Below are 19,104 nucleotides of genomic sequence, written 5' to 3'. Positions count from 1 at the left end.
ACCCCATCACCACGTCACCCTGTCACCATGGCAACCTGTCACCATGGCACCCTGTCACCCTGTCACCCTGTCACCATGGCAACCTGTCACCATGGCACCCTGTCACCCTGTCACCCTGTCACCCCATCACCACGTCACCCTGTCACCATGGCAACCTGTCACCATGGCACCCTGTCACCCTGTCACCCTGTCACCATGGCAACCTGTCACCATGGCACCCTGTCACCCTGTCACCCTGTCACCCCATCACCACGTCACCATGTCACCATGGCACCATGGCACCCTGTCACCATGGCAACCTGTCACCATAGCACCATGGCACCCTGTCACCATGGCACCCTGTCACCATGGCAGCCTGTCACCATGGCAACCTGTCACCATGGCAACCTGTCACCCTGTCACCCAATCACCCTGTCACCCTGTCACCATGGCAACCTGGCACCATGGCAACCTGTCACCCCATCACCATGTCACCCTGTCACCATGGCAACCTGGCACCATGGCACCATGGCACCCTGTCACCCCATCACCCTGTCACCCTGTCGCCCTGTCACCATGTCACCTTGGCACCCCATCACCACGTCACCCTGTCGCCCTGTCACCATGGCACCCTGTCACCCCATCACCGTCACCATGGCACCATGGCAACCTGTCACCATGGCAACCTGTCACCCCATCACCACGTCACCCTGTCACCATGGCAGCCTGTCACCCTGTCACCATGGCAACCTGTCACCATGGCACCATGGCAACCTGTCACCGTGGCAACCTGTCACCCCATCACCACGTCACCCTGTCACCATGGCAACCTGTCACCCTGTCACCATGGCAACCTGTCACCATGGCACCCTGTCACCATGGCACCCTGTCACCCTGTCACCCTGTCACCCCATCACCACGTCACCCTGTCACCATGGCACCCTGGCACCCCATCACCGCATCACCCTGTCACCATGGCACGTTGGCACCCTGTCACCCCATCACCGCGTCACCCTGTCACCATGGCAACCTGTCACCCTGTCACCCCATCACCCTGTCACCCTGTCACCATGGCAACCTGTCACCACATCACCACGTCACCCTGTCACCATGGCACCTTGGCACCCTGTCACCCCATCACCGTGTCACCCTGTCACCATGGCAACCTGTCACCATGGCAGCCTGTCACCATGGCAACCTGTCACCATGGCAACCTGTCACCCCATCACCACCACACCCTGTCACCATGGCAGCCTGTCACCATGGCAACCTGTCACCCTGTCACCCCATCACCCTGTCACCCTGTCACCATGGCAACCTGTCACCACATCACCACGTCACCCTGTCACCATGGCACCTTGGCACCCTGTCACCCCATCACCGTGTCACCCTGTCACCATGGCAGCCTGTCACCATGGCAACCTGTCACCCTGTCACCCCATCACCCTGTCACCCTGTCACCATGGCAACCTGTCACCATGGCACCTCGGCACCCTGTCACCCCATCACCACGTCACTCTGTCACCCTGTCACCCTGTCACCATGTCACTTTGTCACCATGTCACCTTGTCACCTTGGCACCATCTCACCCCATCACTGTGGCACCGTGGCACCTTGTCACCATGTCACCTTGTCACCATGTATCCTTGTCACCATGTCACCTTGTCACCATGTCACTTTGTCACCATGTCACCTTGTCACCATGTATCCTTGTCACCATGTCACCTTGTCACCATGTCACTTTGTCACCATGTCACCTTGTCACCATGTATCCTTGTCACCATGTCACCTTGTCACCATGTCACTTTGTCACCATGTCACCTTGTCACCATGTATCCTTGTCACCATGTCACCTTGTCACCATGTCACTTTGTCACCCTGTCACCCCATCATCATGTCACAATGTCACCATGCCACCTTGTTACCATGTCACCATGGCACCATGTCAGCTTGTCACCCCATCACCATGTCACCCCGTCACCCTGTCACCACATCACCATGTCACCTTGTCACAATGTCACCATGTCACCAGGTCACCCCGTCACCGTGTCACTTTGTCACCATGTCACCTTGTCACCCCATCACCATGTCACCAGGTCACCCCATCACCATGTCACTTTGTCACCATGTCACCTTGTCACCATGTATCCTTGTCACCATGCCACCTTGTTACCATGTCACCATGGCACCATGTCAGCTTGTCACCCCATCACCCCATCACCTTGTCACCCCATCACCATGTCACTTTGTCACCATGTCACCTTGTCACAATGTCACCATGTCACCAGGTCACCCCATCACCATGTCACTTTGTCACCATGGCACCTTGTCACCCCATCACCATGTCACCCCATCACCTTGTCACAATGTCACCCTGTCACCCCCGTCACCCCAACACCCCGTCACCCCATCTCCCTGTCACCCTGTTGCTTTGTCCCCCTGTCCCCCTGTCCCTTTGTCCCCCCGCCCCCCCTCACCATGGTGGAGTCCTCCCTGCTGAGGATGAGGAAGCCGTGCCGCTGCCCTTCGTCCTCGGGGGGGTCGGGGGCCGAAGGCTCCTTCTCTGCTGGGTCAGCTGCAGCGCTGGGCTCTGCCTGAGGGACAGGGGGACAAATGGGACAGATGGACAGGGGGACGGATGGACGGGGGGACAGGGGGACAGATGGACGGGGGACGGATGGATGTGGGGACAGATGGACAGGGGGAAAAGGGGACGGGGGGACAGGGGGACAGATGGACGGGGGGACAGATGGACAGGAGGACAGGGAGACAGATGGACGGGGGGATGGATGGATGGGGGGACAGGGGGACAGATGGACAGGAGGACAGGAAGACAGATGGACAGGGAGATGGATGGATGGAGGGACGGATGGATGGGGGACAGGGGAACAGATGGACAAGGGGACGGATGGACAGGAGGACAGGGAGACAGATGGACAGGGGGACATGGGGACACACAGACAGGTGCCACAAGGTGACACACAGAGATGGCACACAGGTGACACACAGAGGACACAAAGGTGACACAGAGGTGACAGAAGGTGACACACAGAGGTGCCACACACAGAGCTGACAGGCAGAGGTGACACACAGAGCTGACACACAAAGATGCCACGCAGAGCTGACACGAGGTGACACACAGAGGGGACACACAGAGGGGACACAGAAGTGACACAGAGGTGACACACAAAGGGGACACAGAGGGGACACACACAGAGGTGCCACAAGGCGACACAGAGGTGCCACACACAGAGGTGACACACAGAGGGGACACAGAGGGGACACACACACAAGTGACACCCAGAGGTGATACACAGAGGTGACACAGAGGTGCCACACACAGAGGTCACACAGAGGAGACAGAGGGGACTCAGAGGTGACACAGAAGTGCCACACACAGAGGTGACACAGAGGTGACACAAAGTGACACAGAGGTGACACACACAGAGGGGACACAGAGGAGCTACAAGGTGACACAGAGGTGACACAGAGGTGACACAGAGGTGACATAAGGTGACACAGAGGTGACACAGAGGTGACACAGAGGTGCCACACACACAGGTGACACAGAGGTGACACAGAGGTGACATAAGGTGACACAGAGGTGACATAAGGTGACATAAGGTGACACAGAGGTGACATAAGGTGACATAAGGTGACATAAGGTGACACAGAGGTGACATAAGGTGACACAGAGGTGACACAGAGGTGACATAAGGTGACATAAGGTGACACAGAGGTGACATAAGGTGACACAGAGGTGACACAGAGGTGACATAAGGTGACATAAGGTGACACAGAGGTGACATAAGGTGACACAGAGGTGACATAAGGTGACATAAGGTGACACAGAGGTGACATAAGGTGACATAAGGTGACATAAGGTGACATAAGGTGACACAGAGGTGACACAGAGGTGACATAAGGTGACATAAGGTGACACAGAGGTGACACAGAGGTGACACAGAGGTGACATAAGGTGACATAAGGTGACACAGAGGTGCCACACACAGAGGTGACACAGAGGTGACACAGAGGTGACACAGAGGTGACATAAGGTGACATAAGGTGACACAGAGGTGACATAAGGTCACATATGGTGACATAAGGTGACATAAGGTGACATAAGGTGACACAGAGGTGACATAAGGTGACATAAGGTGACATAAGGTGACACAGAGGTGACACAGAGGTGACACAGAGGTGACATAAGGTGACATAAGGTGACACAGAGGTGCCACACACAGAGGTGACACAGAGGTGACATAAGGTGACACAGAGGTGACACAGAGGTGACACAGAGGTGACATAAGGTGACATAAGGTGACACAGAGGTGACATAAGGTCACATATGGTGACATAAGGTGACATAAGGTGACATAAGGTGACACAGAGGTGACATAAGGTGACATAAGGTGACATAAGGTGACACAGAGGTGCCACACACAGAGGTGACACAGAGGTGACACAGAGGTGACACAGAGGTGACATAAGGTGACACAGAGGTGACATAAGGTCACATATGGTGACATAAGGTGACATAAGGTGACATAAGGTGACACAGAGGTGACATAAGGTCACATATGGTGACATAAGGTGACATAAGGTGACACAGAGGTGACACAGAGGTGACACAGAGGTGACATAAGGTGACATAAGGTGACATAAGGTGACATAAGGTGACATAAGGTGACACAGAGGTGACATAAGGTGACACAGAGGTGACACAGAGGTGAAATAAGGTGACATAAGGTGACACAGAGGCGCCCCAGAGGCACACGGCGCTGCTCACCCCGGCTCCCGGCGGCGCCAGCACGGTCCACATGTCGTAGCAGCCGGGCAGCTCAAACGTCGTCACCACCTGCGGGCGGACGCTGCGCTGCGGGGACAACGGGGCCATGGCGGGGCTGCTGGGGTCCGATGGGCGCTGGGGGGTGATGTGGGGTGATGTGGGGTGATGTGGGGTGCTATAGGGTGATATGGGGTGATATGGGGTGATGTGGGGTGATATAGGGTGCTATGGGGTGCTATGGGGTGCTGTGGGGTGCTATGGGGTGACGTGGGGTGATGTGGGGTGATATGGGGTGATATGGGGTGATGTGGGGTGATATGGGGTGCTATGGGGTGCTATGGGGTGATGCGGGGTGCTATGGGGTGATGTGGGGTGATATGGGGTGCTATGGGGTGATGTGGGGTGCTATGGGGTGATGTGGGGTGATGTGGGGTGATATGGGGTGCTGTGGGGTGATGTGGGGTGATGTGGGGTGCTGTGGGGTGCTATGGGGTGCTATGGGGTGCTGTGGGGTGCTATGGGGTGATGTGGGGTGCTATGGGGTGATATGGGGTGCTGTGGGGTGACGTGGGGTGATGTGGGGTGATATGGGGTGATATGGGGTGATGTGGGGTGATGTGGGGTGCTATGGGGTGATATGGGGTAATGTGGGGTGATGTGGGGTGCTATGGGGTGCTGTGGGGTGCTATGGGGTGCTATGGGGTGATATGGGGTGATATGGGGTGATGTGGGGTGATGTGGGGTGATATCAGGTGTTATGGGGTGCTGTGGGGTGCTATGGGGTGCTATGGGGTGCTATGGGGTGATGTGGGGTGATGTGGGGTGCTATAGGGTGCTATGGGGTGATATGGGGTGCTAAGGGGTGATGTGGGGTGATATGGGGTGATGTGTGGTGATATGGGGTTCTATGGGGTGCTGTGGGGTGCTATGGGTGCTGTGGGGTGCTATGGATGCTATGGGGTGATATGGGGTGCTGTGGGGTGATATGGGGTGCTATGGGGTGCTATGGGGTGCTATGGGGTGCTATGGGGTGATGTGGGGTGATGTGGGGTGCTATGGGGTGCTATGGGGTGATGTGGGGTGATATGGGGTGCTATGGGGTGCTATGGGGTGCTGTGGGGTCCTATGGGCGCTGGGGGGGTGATGTGGGGTGATGTGGGGTGATGTGGGGTGATATAGGGTGCTATGGGGTGCTATGGGGTGCTGTGGGGTGCTATGGGGTGATATGGGGTGATGTGGGGTGATGTGGGGTGATATAGGGTGCTATGGGATGCTATGGGGTGCTATGGGGTGCTATGGGGTGCTATGGGGTGATGTGGGGTGATGTGGGGTGATATGGGGTGATATAGGGTGCTATGGGGTGATATGGGGTGCTATGGGGTGCTATGGGGTGCTATGGGGTGATATGGGGTGCTATGGGGTGCTATGGGGTGATGTGGGGTGATGTGGCGTGATGTGGGGTGATGTGGGGTGATATGGGGTGATGTGGGGTGATATGGGGTGCTATGGGGCGATGTGGGGTGATGTGGGGTGCTATGGGGTGATGTGGGGTGCTATGGGGTGATATGGGGTGCTATGGGGTGATATGGGGTGCTGTGGGGTGATATGGGGTGATGTGGGGTGCTATGGGGTGATGTGGGGTGATATGGGGTGCTATGGGGTGCTATGGGGTGCTATGGGGTGATGTGGGGTGATATGGGGTGCTAAGGGGTGATATGGGGTGATGTGGGGTGCTATGGGGTGATATGGGGTGCTATGGGGTGCTATGGGGTGATGTGGGGTGCTATGGGGTGATATGGGGTGATGTGGGGTGCTATGGGGTGCTATGGGGTGATATGGGGTGATGTGGGGTGCTATGGGGTGATGTGGGGTGATATGGGGTGATATGGGGTGATGTGGGGTGCTATGGGGTGATATGGGGTGCTATGGGGTGCTATGGGGTGATGTGGGGTGATATGGGGTGATATGGGGTGCTATGGGGTGCTATGGGGTGATGTGGGGTGATATGGGGTGCTATGGGGGTGCTATGGGGTGATGTGGGGTGATATGGGGTGCTATGGGGTGATATGGGGTGATGTGGGGTACTATGGGGTGCTATGGGGTGCTATGGGGTGATGTGGGGTGCTATGGGGTGATATGGGGTGATGTGGGGTGCTATGGGGGGCTATGGGGTGATGTGGGGTGATGTGGGGTGATATGGGGTGATGTGGGGTGCTATGGGGTGCTATGGGGTGCTATGGGGTGCTATGGGGTGATGTGGGGTGCTATGGGGTGCTATGGGGTGCTATGGGGTGATATGGGGTGATATGGGGTGATGTGGGGTGATATAGGGTGCTATGGGGTGATATGGGGAGATATAGGGTGCTGTGGGGTGATATGGGGAGATATGGGGTGCTGTGGGGTGATGTGGGGTGAGATAGGGTGACATAGGGTGCTGTGGGGTGACACAGGGTGCTATGGGGTGCTATGGGTGCTATGGGGTGCTCTGGGATGATATAGGGTGCTATGGGGTGCTATGGGTGTTATGGGGTGATATAGGGTGACATAGGGTGCTGTGGGGTGATATGAGGAGATATGGGTGCTATGGTTGCTATGGGATGTTATAGGGTGCTATGGGGTGCTATGGGGGGCTATGGGGAGATATGGGGTGATGTGGGTAATATGGGGTGCTATGAAGAGATATGAGAAGATATGGGGTGCTATGGGGTGCTATGGGGTGCTATGGGTGCTATGGGGTGCTGTGGGGTGATATAGGGTGACATAGGGCGCTGTGGGTGCTGTAGGGTGATATGGGGTGCTATGGGTGCTATGGGGTGCTATGGGTGCTGTGGTGTGATATGGGGTGTGATGGGGAGCGATGGGGTGCTATGGGGTGCTGTGGGGTGCTATGGGTGCTATGGGATGATATGGGGTGACATATGGGAGCTATGGGGTGCTATGGGGAGATCTGGGGTTCTATGGGGAGCTATGGGGCAGCTATGGGGCAGCTATGCAGCAGCTACAGGGCAGCCATGGGGCAGCAGGGACCCAAAGAGCTGTGGGGCAGGGCTACAGAGCAGGGCAGTGGGGGCAGCGCTATGGGGCAGGGCTACGGGGCAGGGATGGGGGGCAGCGCTATGGGGCAGGGCTACAGGGCAGGGCTGTGGGGCAGCGCTATGGGGCAGCGCTACAGGGCAGCGCTATGGGGCAGCGCTATGGGACAGCGCTATGGGGCAGGGCTACAGGGCAGGGATGGGGGGCAGCGCTATGGAGCAGCGCTATGGGGCAGGGCTACAGGGCAGCGCTATGGGGCAGCGCTATGGGGCAGGGCTACAGGGCAGGGATGGGGGGCAGCGCTATGGAGCAGCGATATGGGGCAGGGCTACAGGGCATGGCTGGGGGGCAGGGCTACAGGGCAGCGCTATGGGGCAGCGCTATGGGGCAGGGCGGTGGGGCAGAGACGCCCCATAGGGTTGCAGAGGTGTGGCCGGCAAATACAGACAGCGCCCCCTTGCGGCGCCGCCCTGGTTCAACCGGCAGCGGCTGCTGTGGCACCAAAACCGGATCCGGGGGAACAGAGAGAACCGCCGGAACGGAGCTGTGCGGGGGGGGGGGGGGGGCTGATGGGGACATGATGGGGACATTGGGGACATTGGGGACATTGGGGACACCATGGGGACACGATGGGGACATGATGAGGCTGTGGGTTGTGGGGCTGTGGGCTGTGGTTGTGGGGCTGTGGTTGTGGGGCTGTGGGTTGTGGGGCTGTGGCTGTGGGGCTGTGGATTGTGGGGCTGTGGTTGTGGGGCTGTGGGTTGTGGGGCTGTGGGTTGTGGGGCTGTGGCTGTGGGGCTGTGGTTGTGGGGCTGTGGGGCTGTGGCTGTGGGGCTGTGCTTTATGGGGCTGTGGCTGTGGGGCTGTGGCTGTGGGGCTGTGGGGCTGTGGCTGTGGGGCTGTGGTTGTGGGGCTGTGGCTGTGGGGCTGTGGCTGTGGGGCTGTGGGGCTGTGGCTGTGGGGCTGTGGTTGTGGGGCTGTGGCTGTGGGGCTGTGGGGCTGTGGGTTGTGGGGCTGTGGCTGTGGGGCTGTGGGGCTGTGGCTGTGGGGCTGTGCTTTATGGGGCTGTGGCTGTGGGGCTGTGGCTGTGGGGCTGTGGTTGTGGGGCTGTGGCTGTGGGGCTGTGGCTGTGGGGCTGTGGTTGTGGGGCTGTGGGGCTGTGGGGCTGTGGGGCTGTGGGTTGTGGGGCTGTGGGGCTGTGGCTGTGGGGCTGTGGTTGTGGGGCTGTGGTTGTGGGGCTGTGGCTGTGGGGCTGTGGTTGTGGGGCTGTGCTTTATGGGGCTGTGGCTGTGGGGCTGTGCCTGTGGGGCTGTGCTTTATGGGGCTGTGGGTTGTGGGGCTGTGGCTGTGGGGCTGTGGATTGTGGGGCTGTGGGGCTGTGGGGCTGTGGGGCTGTGGGTTGTGGGGCTGTGGTTGTGGGGCTGTGGGGCTGTGGTTGTGGGGCTGTGGGGCTGTGGGGCTGTGGGGCTGTGGGTTGTGGGGCTGTGGGGCTGTGGTTGTGGGGCTGTGGTTGTGGGGCTGTGGTTGTGGGGCTGTGGCTGTGGGGCTGTGGTTGTGGGGCTGTGCTTTATGGGGCTGTGGCTGTGGGGCTGTGCCTGTGGGGCTGTGGTTGTGGGGCTGTGCTGTATGGGGCTGTGGCTGTGGCTGCAGGGCGGTGCGTTATGGGGCGGCAGGCGGCACCTGCAGCACGGACAGGGCGCCGTTCTTGCCGTATCCGGAGCACAGCACCACCTCCAGGTCCGGTTCAGGGCTGTTCTGGAACTGTGGGGACACGGAGGGGACAGGGGGCACCGTCAGCATCCCAGAGCAGCTGGGGACGTCGAGGGGACGTGGGGACACCGAGGGGACGTGGGGACAATGAGGGGACGTGGGGACAATGAGGGGACGTGGGGACAATGAGGGGACGTGGGGACATCAAAGGGACATCGAGGGGAGATGGGGACATCGTGGGGACATCATGGGGACGTGGGGGACACGAAGGGGGTGTGGGGACAATGAGGGGACGTGGGGACAATGAGGGGATATGGGGACATCAAAGGGACATTTAGGGGATATGGGGACATCGAGGGGACATGGGGACACTGAGGGGGTGTGGGGATGTGGGGACATGGGGACATTGAGGGGGTATGGGGACATCAAAGGGACATCGAGGGGAGATGGGGACATGAAAGGGATATGGGGACATTTAGGGGACATGGGGGACATTGTGGGGACGTGGGGACATGAAAGGAACATGGGGACATTTAGGGGATATGGGGACATCAAAGGGACATCGAGGGGGACATGGGGACATGAAAGGGATATGGGGACATTTAGGGGATATGGGGGACATCAAAGGGACATCGAGGGGGACATGGGGACATGGAAGGGATATGGGGACATTTAGGGGACATGGGAACATGGAAGGGATATGGGGACATTTAGGGGATATGTGGGACATCGAGGGGACATGGGAACATGGAAGGGATATGGGGACATTTAGGGGATATGGGGACATCAAGGGGACATGGGGACATGAAAGGGATATGGGGACATTTAGGGGATATGGGGACATCGAGGGGACATGGGAACATGGAAGGGATATGGGGACATTTAGGGGATATGGGGACATCAAGGGGACATTGGGGACATGAAAGGGATATGGGGACATTTAGGGGATATGGGGACATCAAGGGGACATGGGGACATGAAAGGGATATTGGGGACATTTAGGGGATATGGGGACATCAAGGGGACATGGGAACATGGAAGGGATATGGGGACATTTAGGGGATATGGGGACATCAAGGGGACATGGGAACATGGAAGGGATATGGGGACATTTAGGGGACATGGGGACATCGTGGGGACATGAAAGGAACATGAGGACATTTAGGGGACGTGGGGACACTGTGGGGACATGGGAACATGGAAGGGATATGGGGACATTCAGGGATATGGGGACATCAAAGGGACATCGAGGGGACATGGGGACACTGAGGGGGGTGTGGGGATGTGGGGGACATCGTGGGGATGTGGAGACATCGAAGGGAAATGGGGACACTGAGAGGATATGGGGACATTGTGGGGATATGGGGACATTTAGGGGACATGGGGACATTGTGGGCATATGGGGACATCAAAGGGATACGGGGACATCAAAGGGACATGGTGATATACAGCGATATGGGGACAGGGTGACACAAAGACACGGTGACAGAGTGACACGGTAACATGGTGACACGGTGACACCCTGACTTGGTGGCACAGTGACACAATGACACGGTGACAAAGTGACACGGTGACACGATGACACCTTGACTTGGTGACATGGTGACACAATGACAGGGTGACACAGTGATTTGGTGACACAGTGACACGGTGACAAAGTGACACAGGTGACACCCTGACTTGGTGACATGGTGACACAATGACATGGTGACAAAGTGACACAGTGACACAATGACACGGTGACAAAGTGACATGGTGACACGGTGACAAAGTGACACGGTGACAAAGTGACACAGTGACACAGTGACACGGTGACATGGTGACACAGTGACCACGGTGACACAGTGACACGGTGACAAAGTGACACAGTGACACAGTGACACGGTGACACGGTGACACAGTGACACAGTGACAGGGTGACACGGTGACACAGTGATTTGGTGACACAGTGACACGGTGACACCCTGACTTGGTGACACGGTGACACAGTGACGCAGTGATTTGGTGACAAAGTGACATGGTGACACAATGACACAGTGACACAATGACACGGTGACACGGTGACACAGTGATTTGGTGACACAGTGATTTGGTGACACGGTGACACGGTGACAAAGTGACACAGTGACACAGTGATGTGGTGACACAGTGACACAGTGATTTGGTGACACGGTGACACAGTGATTTGGTGACAAAGTGACATGGTGACACAATGACACAGTGACACAATGACACGGTGACACGGTGACACAGTGATTTGGTGACACAGTGATTTGGTGACACGGTGACACAGTGACCACGGTGACACGGTGACAAAGTGACATGGTGACACAGTGACACGATGACACGGTGACAAAGTGACACGGTGACACAGTGACACAGTGACACGGTGACAAAGTGACACGGTGACACAGTGACACGGTGACACGATGACACCCTGACTTGGTGACACGGTGACACAGTGACACAGTGATTTGGTGACAGACATGGATTTGGTGACACGGGGACACGGTGACATGGTGACACAGTGATTTGGTGACACAGTGATTTGGTGACACAGTGACACAGTGACAAGGTGACACAGTGACAAGGTGACACGGGGCCCCACCGCTCACCTCCTCGGACAGGAAGGCCGGCTCTCCCATGGCAGCGTTGGCGCAGGGCCCGATGTTGAGGATGCTGTCACACACCTTGGGGGGGGGTTGAGGCGACACGAGGAGGGGTGACACAGCGCCACGGCGTCACCAGGGGTGGGGACGAGGAGGGGGACAACGTGGGGACGGACCTCGAAGGAGAACGTGGCCAACTGGGTGCCCGACTGCGCCTCGCTGCCGTACACCTCGATCTCATCCACCTCGTCCTGAGCCGCTGACTTCCCTCCTGGGGGGGGGGGACAGGGGGACAGGGGGACAGGGGGACAGGGTCACCGCCACCCCCCCAGTGTCACCTCCCCCCCCCAGTGTCACCTCCCCCCCCCCCCCCCCCGGTGTCACCTCCCCCCTCACAGGGGTCACCCTCCCTCCCCCCATAACACCCCATGGGGACACCATAGTGGCACCCCCCCCCCCGAGTGTCACCTCCCCCCCAGTGTCACCTCCCCCTTCACAGGGTCACCCTCCCCCCATCGCTTCCCCCCCCCCTCCCAAATGTCACCTCCCCCCCCCCCCTCAGTGTCACCTCCCCCCCTCACAGGGTCACCTCCCTCCCCATAACACCCCATGGGGACACCACAGGGTGACACTGCCACCCCCTAAGTGTCACCTCCCCCCCCCAGTGTCACCTCCCCCCCCCCCAGTGTCACCTCCCCCTTGACAGGGTCACCTCCCCCTATCGTTCCCCCCCCCCCAGTGTCACCTCCCCCCTCACAGGGTCACCTCCCTCCCCCACAACACCCCATGGGGACACCATAGTGGCACCCCCCGCCCCCGAGTGTCACCTCCCCCCCAGTGTCACCTCCCCCCTTCACAGGGTCACCTCCCCCTATCGCCTCCCCCCCCCTCCCAAGTGTCACCTTCCCCCCCCCCAGTGTCACCTCCCCCCTCACAGTGTCACCTCCCTCCCCCATCACACCCCATGGGGACACCACATGGCACCCCCCCCCCCTCAGTGTCACCTCCTCCCCCCTCAGTGTCACCTCCCCCCTCACAGGGTCACCTCCCTCCCCATAACACCCCATGGGGACACCACAGGGTCACCGCCACCACCCCCAAGTGTCACCTCCCTCCCTCCCCCCCCCCCAGTGCCACCTCCCCCCCCCCAGTGTCACCCTCCCCCCCCCAGTGCCACCTCCTCCCCCCCAGTGCCCACCTCCCCCCTCACAGGGTCACCTCCCTCCCCATAACACCCCATGGGGCCACCACAGGGTCACTGCCACCCCCCAAGTGTCACCTCCCCCCCCAGTGTCACCTCCCCCCCCCCCAGTGTCACCTCCCCCTTCACAGGGTCACCTCCACCTATCGTTCCCCCCCTCCTCCCAGTGTCACCTCCCCCCCTCAGTGTCACCTCCCCCCCTCACAGGGTCACCTCCCTCCCCATCACACCCATGGGGACACCACAATGCCACCCCCCCCCCCCAATGTCACCTCCCCCCCCCCCCCCCATTGTCACCTCCCCCTTCACAGGGTCACCTCCCCCTATCGTTCCCCCCCCCCCAGTGTCACCTCCCCCCTCACAGGGTCACCTCCCTCCCCATCACACCCCATGGGGACACCCACAGTGGCACCCTCCCCCCCCCAGTGTCACCCTCCCCCCTCACAGGGTCACTTCCCCCTATCACTTCCCCCCCCCCCAAGTGTCACCTCCCCCCTCACAGGGTCACCTCCCTCCTCATCACACCCCATGGGGACACCACAGGGTCACCGCCACCTCACAAGTGTCACCCACCCCCCCCCCCAGTGTCACCACCCCCCCCCCCAGTGTCACCTCCACCCCTCCCCGTGTCACCTCCCCTTCACTGTGTCACCTCCCCCCCCAGTGTCACCTTCCCCCCCCCTCAGTGTCACTCCCCCCCAGTGTCACCTTCCCCCCACCCAGTGTCACCTCCCCCCCCACAGTGCCACCTCCCCCCCCCCCAGTGTCACTTCCTCCTCCCAGTGTCACCTCCTCCCCCCCAGTGTCACCTCCCCCTCACAGGGTCACCTCCCTCCCCCATCACACCCCATGGGGACACATAGTGGCACCCCTCCCCCAGTGTCACCTCCCCCTATCGTTCCCCCCCCCCCCAAAGTGTCACCTCCCCCCTCACAGGGTCACCTCCCTCCCCCATCACACCCCCATGGGGACACCACAATGCCACCCCCCTCCAGTGTCACCTCCCCCTTCACAGGGTCACCTCCCCCTATCACTTCCCCCCCCCTCCCAAGTGTCACCTCTCCCCCCCCAGTGTCACCTCCCCCCCCCACCCAGTGTCACCCTCCCCCCCCACAGTGTCACCTCCCCCCTCCCAGGGTCACCTCCCTCCCCATCACACCCCATGGGGACACCACAGTGGCACCCCCTCCCCCCCCCCCAGTGTCACCTCCCCATGCAGTGTCACCTCCCCCTATCGTTCCCCCCCCACCCAGTGTCACCTCCCCCCCCCCTCTGTGTCACCTTCCCCCTCACAGGGTCACCTCCCTCCCCAGAACACCCCATGGGGACACCACAGTGCCACCACAGTGGCACCTCCCCCCCCAGTGTCACCTCCCCCCCCTCCAGTGCCACCTCCCCCCCCCCCTCAGTGTCACCTCCCCCCCTCCAGTGCCACCTCCCCCCCCCCTCAGTGTCACCTCCTCTCCCCAGTGTCACCTCCTCCCCCCCAGTGCCACCTCCTCCCCCCCAGTGCCACCTCCCCCCTCACAGGGTCACCTCCCTCCCCATCACACCCCCATGGGGACACCACAGGGTCACCGCCACCCCCCAAGTGTCACCTCCCCCTCCCCCTCCCCCCGCCCAGTGTCACCTCCCCCCCCAAGTGTCACCTCCCCCCCTCTCCTCCCCCCCAGTGTCACTCCCCCCCCTGGTGTCACCTCCCCCTCACAGGGTCACCTCCCCCTATCGCTTCCCCCCCCCCAGTGTCACCTCCCCCTTCACAGTGTCACCTCCCTCCCCATCACACCCCCATGGGGACACCACGGTGGCACAATGTCACCTGTCCCCTCCCACAGTGTCACCTCCCCCCCATGGGGACAGCAGGGGACACCACAGTGTCCCCCTCCCCCCACTGTCACCTCCCCCTCCCCCTAAAATGTCACCTCTTCCCAAAGTGTCACCACCCCCCCCCCCCCAAAATGTCACCTCCCCCCCTTGGGGACATCACAGTGGCACAGTGGCACCTGAGCCCCCAAAGTGTCACCAACCCCCCCCCCCAATGTCCCCATTGTCACCAACCTGCCCACGGCCCCGATGACTCCGAGCGCTTCTTCTTGGTTGGGGGCTCCTCCTGTGCGGGGACACAGAATGGGGACATGGGGACAGCAGCATCACCAGACATGGGGACACAGAATGGGGACAAAAGTGCCACCAGGACATGGGGACACAGAATGGGGACATGGGGACAAAAGTGTCACCAGACATGGGGACACAGAATGGGGACAGCAGTGCCACCAGGACAAGGGGACACAGAATGGGGACATAGGGACAAAAGCGTCACCAGATATGGGGACATGGGGACAGCAGTGTCACCAGGACATGGGGACACAGAATAGGGACATGGGGACAAAAGTGTCACCAGATATGGGGACACAGGGACACAGAATGGGGACACAGGGACAGCAGTGCCATCAGGACATGGGGATGCAGAATGGGGACATGGGGACAACAGTGTCACCAGATATGGGGACACAGAATGGGGACAAAAGTGCCACCAAGACATGGGGACACAGAATGGGGACATGGGGACAAAAGCGTCACCAGATATGGGGACACAGAATGGGGACAGCAGTGCCACCAGGACATGGGGATGGAGAATGGGGACATGGGGACAGCAGTGTCACCAGGACATGGGGACACAGAATGGGGACAAAAGTGCCACCAGGACAAGGGGACACAGAATGGGGACATGGGGGACAGCAGTGACACCAGATATGGGGACATGGGGACAGCAGTGCCACCAGGACATTGGGGACACAGAATGGGGACATGGGGACAGCAGTGCCACCAGATATGGGGACACAGAATGGGGACATGGGGACAAAAGTGTCACCAGACATGGGGACATGGGGACAGCAGTGCCACCAGGATATGGGATGGAGAATGGGGACATGGGGACAAGCAGTGTCACCAGGACATGGGGAACACAGAATGGGGACAGCAGTGCCACCAGGACAAGGGGACACAGAATGGGGACATGGGGACAAAAGTGTCACCAGACATGGGGACACAGAATGGGGACAGCAGTGTCACCAGGACATGGGGATGCAGAATGGGGACAAAAGTGCCACCAGGACAAGGAGACACAGAATGGGGACATGGGGACAGCAGTGACACCAGATATGGGGACATGGGACAGCAGTGCCACCAGGACATGGGGACACAGAATGGGGACATGGGGACAGCAGTGCCACCAGATATGGGGACACAGAATGGGGACATGGGGACAAAAGTGTCACCAGACATGGGGACATGGGGACAGCAGCGCCACCAGGACATGGGGATGCAGAATGGGGACATGGGGACAGCAGCATCACCAGACATGGGGACACAGAATGGGGACAAAAGTGCCACCAGGACACGGGGGGGGGGGGGGACACAGAGACCAGGGGGAGGTGGCCATGGGGACATCGCCATGGCGGGGACACGGTGGCCATGGGGACACCAGCAAGGCGGGGACGTGGGGACCCAACGGTGGGGACATGGTGGCAGCAGAGACATGGGGACATGGGGACATGGGGACATGGGGACACAGTGAGGATGGGGATCTCCAACGACCCCCAGTGACCTCAATGACCCCAACGACCTTCAATGACCCCCCAATGACCCCAATGACCCCCAGTGACCTCAACGACCCCCAACAACCCTCAATGATCCCCAATGACCCCAATGACCCCTCCATGACCTCAATGACCCCAATGACCTCCATCAACCCCCAATGACCCCCATTGACCCCCAACGACCCCTCCATGACCTCAATGACCCCCAACGACGCCCAATGACCTCCATCAACCCCCAATGACCTCCATCAACCCCCAATGACCCCCATTGACCCCAATGACCCCAACGACCCCTCCATGACCCCAATGACCCCCAATGACCCCTCCATGACCTCAATGACCCCCAACGACGCCCAATGACCTCCATCAACCCCCAATGACCCCCATTGACCCCAATGACCCCCAACGACCCCTCCATGACCTCAATGACCCCCAATGACGCCCAATGACCTCCATCAACCCCCAATGACCTCCATCAACCCCCAATGACCCCCATTGACCCCAATGACCCCAACGACCCCTCCATGACCCCAATGACCCCCAATGACCCCTCCATGACCTCAATGACCCCCAACGACGCCCAATGACCCCAATGATCTCCATCAACCCCCAATGACCCCCATTGATCCCAATGACCCCCAACGACCCCTCCATGACCTTAATGACCCCCAACGACGCCCAATGACCTCCATCAACCCCCAATGACCCCCATTGACCCCAACGACCCCCAATGACCCTCAATGACCTCAATGACCCCCAATGAACCCCAAACAACCCCCAATAACCCCAAATGACCTTAATGACCCCAATGACCCCCAACAACCCCAACAACTCCCAATGACCCCAATGACCCCAATGATGACCCCCAACGATGCCCAATGACCCCCAACAACCCCTAACGACCTCAATGACCCCACAACGACCCCAACGACCCCCAATAACCTCAATGACCCCAAGGATGAGCCCCAATGATACTCAGTGACCCCAACAACCCCCAATGACAACCAATGACCCCAATGACCCCCAGCGAACCCCAACAACCCCAATGACCCCCAACGACCTCAATGACCCCACGACCCCCATCGACCCAAATGACCCCAATGACCTCCAATGATCTCAATGATCCCCCAACGACCCCCAACGACCCCCAACCACCACAACGACCCCCAATGACCTCAATGACCCTCAATGATCCCCAATGACCCCCAACGACCTCAATGACCCCACGACCCCCATCGACCCAAATGACCCCAATGACCTCCAATGATCTCAACGATCCCCAACAACCCACAATGACCCCCAGCGACCCCCAACGACCTCAATGACCCCCAATGACAACCAATGACCCCCAACGATCCCAACGACCCCCCATGACCCCCAATGACCCCAACAACCCCCAATGACCTCAACGACCCTCAATGATCCCCAATGACCCCCATCGACCCCAATGACCTCCAATGATCTCAACGATCCCCAACGACCCACACTGATCCTAACGAACCCAACGACCCCCAATAACATCTTCGACCCCATGACCCCCAACAACCCCTGAATGCAATGACCTCAATGACCCCCAAGGACCCTCAATGACCCCCAATGACCCCCAACGACCCCTAACGGCCTCAATGACCCCACAATGACCCCAACGACCCCAATGACCTCAATGACCCCAATGATGACCCCCAACGACGCCCAATGACCCCAACAACCCCCAACGACAACCAGTGACCCCAATGACCCCCAATGACCCCAAGGATGACAACCAGTGACCCCCAACGACCCCAACGACCCCCAATGACCCCCAACGACCCCCAACAATGCCCAATGACCCCAACAACCCCCAATGACAACCAGTGACCCCAATGACCCCCAATGACCTCAATGACCCCAATGACCACCAATGACACCCAATGACCCCAAGGATGACAACCAATGACCCCAACGACCCCCAATGACCTCAATGACCCCAACGACCCCCAACAACTCCCAATGACCCCAACAACCCCCAATGACAACCAGTGACCCCAATGATCCCCAATGACCCCCAATGACCCCCAATGACCCCAAGGATGACAACTAGTGACCCGTAACGACCCCAACGACCCCCAATGACCCCCAACGACCCCAACGACCCCCAATGACCTCAATGACCCCAATGATGACCGCCAACAACACCCAATG

General features: G+C 59.5%; 1 protein-coding gene and 2 long non-coding RNA genes across 10 annotated transcripts in view; 1 reads left to right on the top strand and 2 right to left on the bottom strand.

Moving 5' to 3' along the window:
- Positions 1-533: 533 nt before the first annotated feature.
- Positions 534-2,361, bottom strand: LOC128081296 (uncharacterized). Of its 8 annotated transcripts, XR_008207146.1 has the most exons (4): positions 2,297-2,361; positions 2,089-2,144; positions 1,585-1,832; positions 1,429-1,552 (listed from the first exon to the last, which is right to left on the bottom strand). It is a non-coding gene; the product is annotated as an uncharacterized LOC128081296 (long non-coding RNA). The 8 variants fall into 8 exon arrangements; XR_008207143.1 differs by lacking the exons at positions 2,089-2,144; positions 2,297-2,361 and adding an exon at positions 534-562 and having other exon boundaries at positions 1,505-1,552; positions 1,593-1,969; XR_008207140.1 differs by lacking the exons at positions 2,089-2,144; positions 2,297-2,361 and adding an exon at positions 1,069-1,096 and having other exon boundaries at positions 1,513-1,552; positions 1,585-1,969.
- A 20-nt stretch (positions 2,362-2,381) lies between these two features.
- Positions 2,382-19,104, bottom strand: part of CPSF1 (cleavage and polyadenylation specific factor 1) — a 36,019-nt gene continuing 19,296 nt past the window's right edge. Inside the window, exons 9-14 of the mRNA XM_052684396.1 lie at positions 15,383-15,434; positions 12,300-12,394; positions 12,130-12,204; positions 9,485-9,565; positions 4,772-4,858; positions 2,382-2,573 (exon numbers count right to left, since the gene is read on the bottom strand). Of these exons, the coding sequence (XP_052540356.1) occupies positions 2,382-2,573; positions 4,772-4,858; positions 9,485-9,565; positions 12,130-12,204; positions 12,300-12,394; positions 15,383-15,434 (582 nt within the window). The remainder of the gene's footprint in view (positions 2,574-4,771; positions 4,859-9,484; positions 9,566-12,129; positions 12,205-12,299; positions 12,395-15,382; positions 15,435-19,104) is intronic.
- On the top strand, positions 3,114-4,466 carry LOC128081295 (uncharacterized). Its single transcript, XR_008207137.1, has 4 exons — positions 3,114-3,233; positions 3,995-4,027; positions 4,203-4,282; positions 4,405-4,466. It is a non-coding gene; the product is annotated as an uncharacterized LOC128081295 (long non-coding RNA).

This window comes from Tympanuchus pallidicinctus, unplaced genomic scaffold (assembly GCF_026119805.1).
Source record: "Tympanuchus pallidicinctus isolate F22 unplaced genomic scaffold, pur_lepc_1.0 scaffold206, whole genome shotgun sequence".
NCBI lineage: Eukaryota > Metazoa > Chordata > Aves > Galliformes > Phasianidae > Tympanuchus > Tympanuchus pallidicinctus.
The sequence above is the reverse complement of the archived record's forward strand: the minus strand, read 5'-3'. Positions and strand labels throughout refer to the sequence as shown.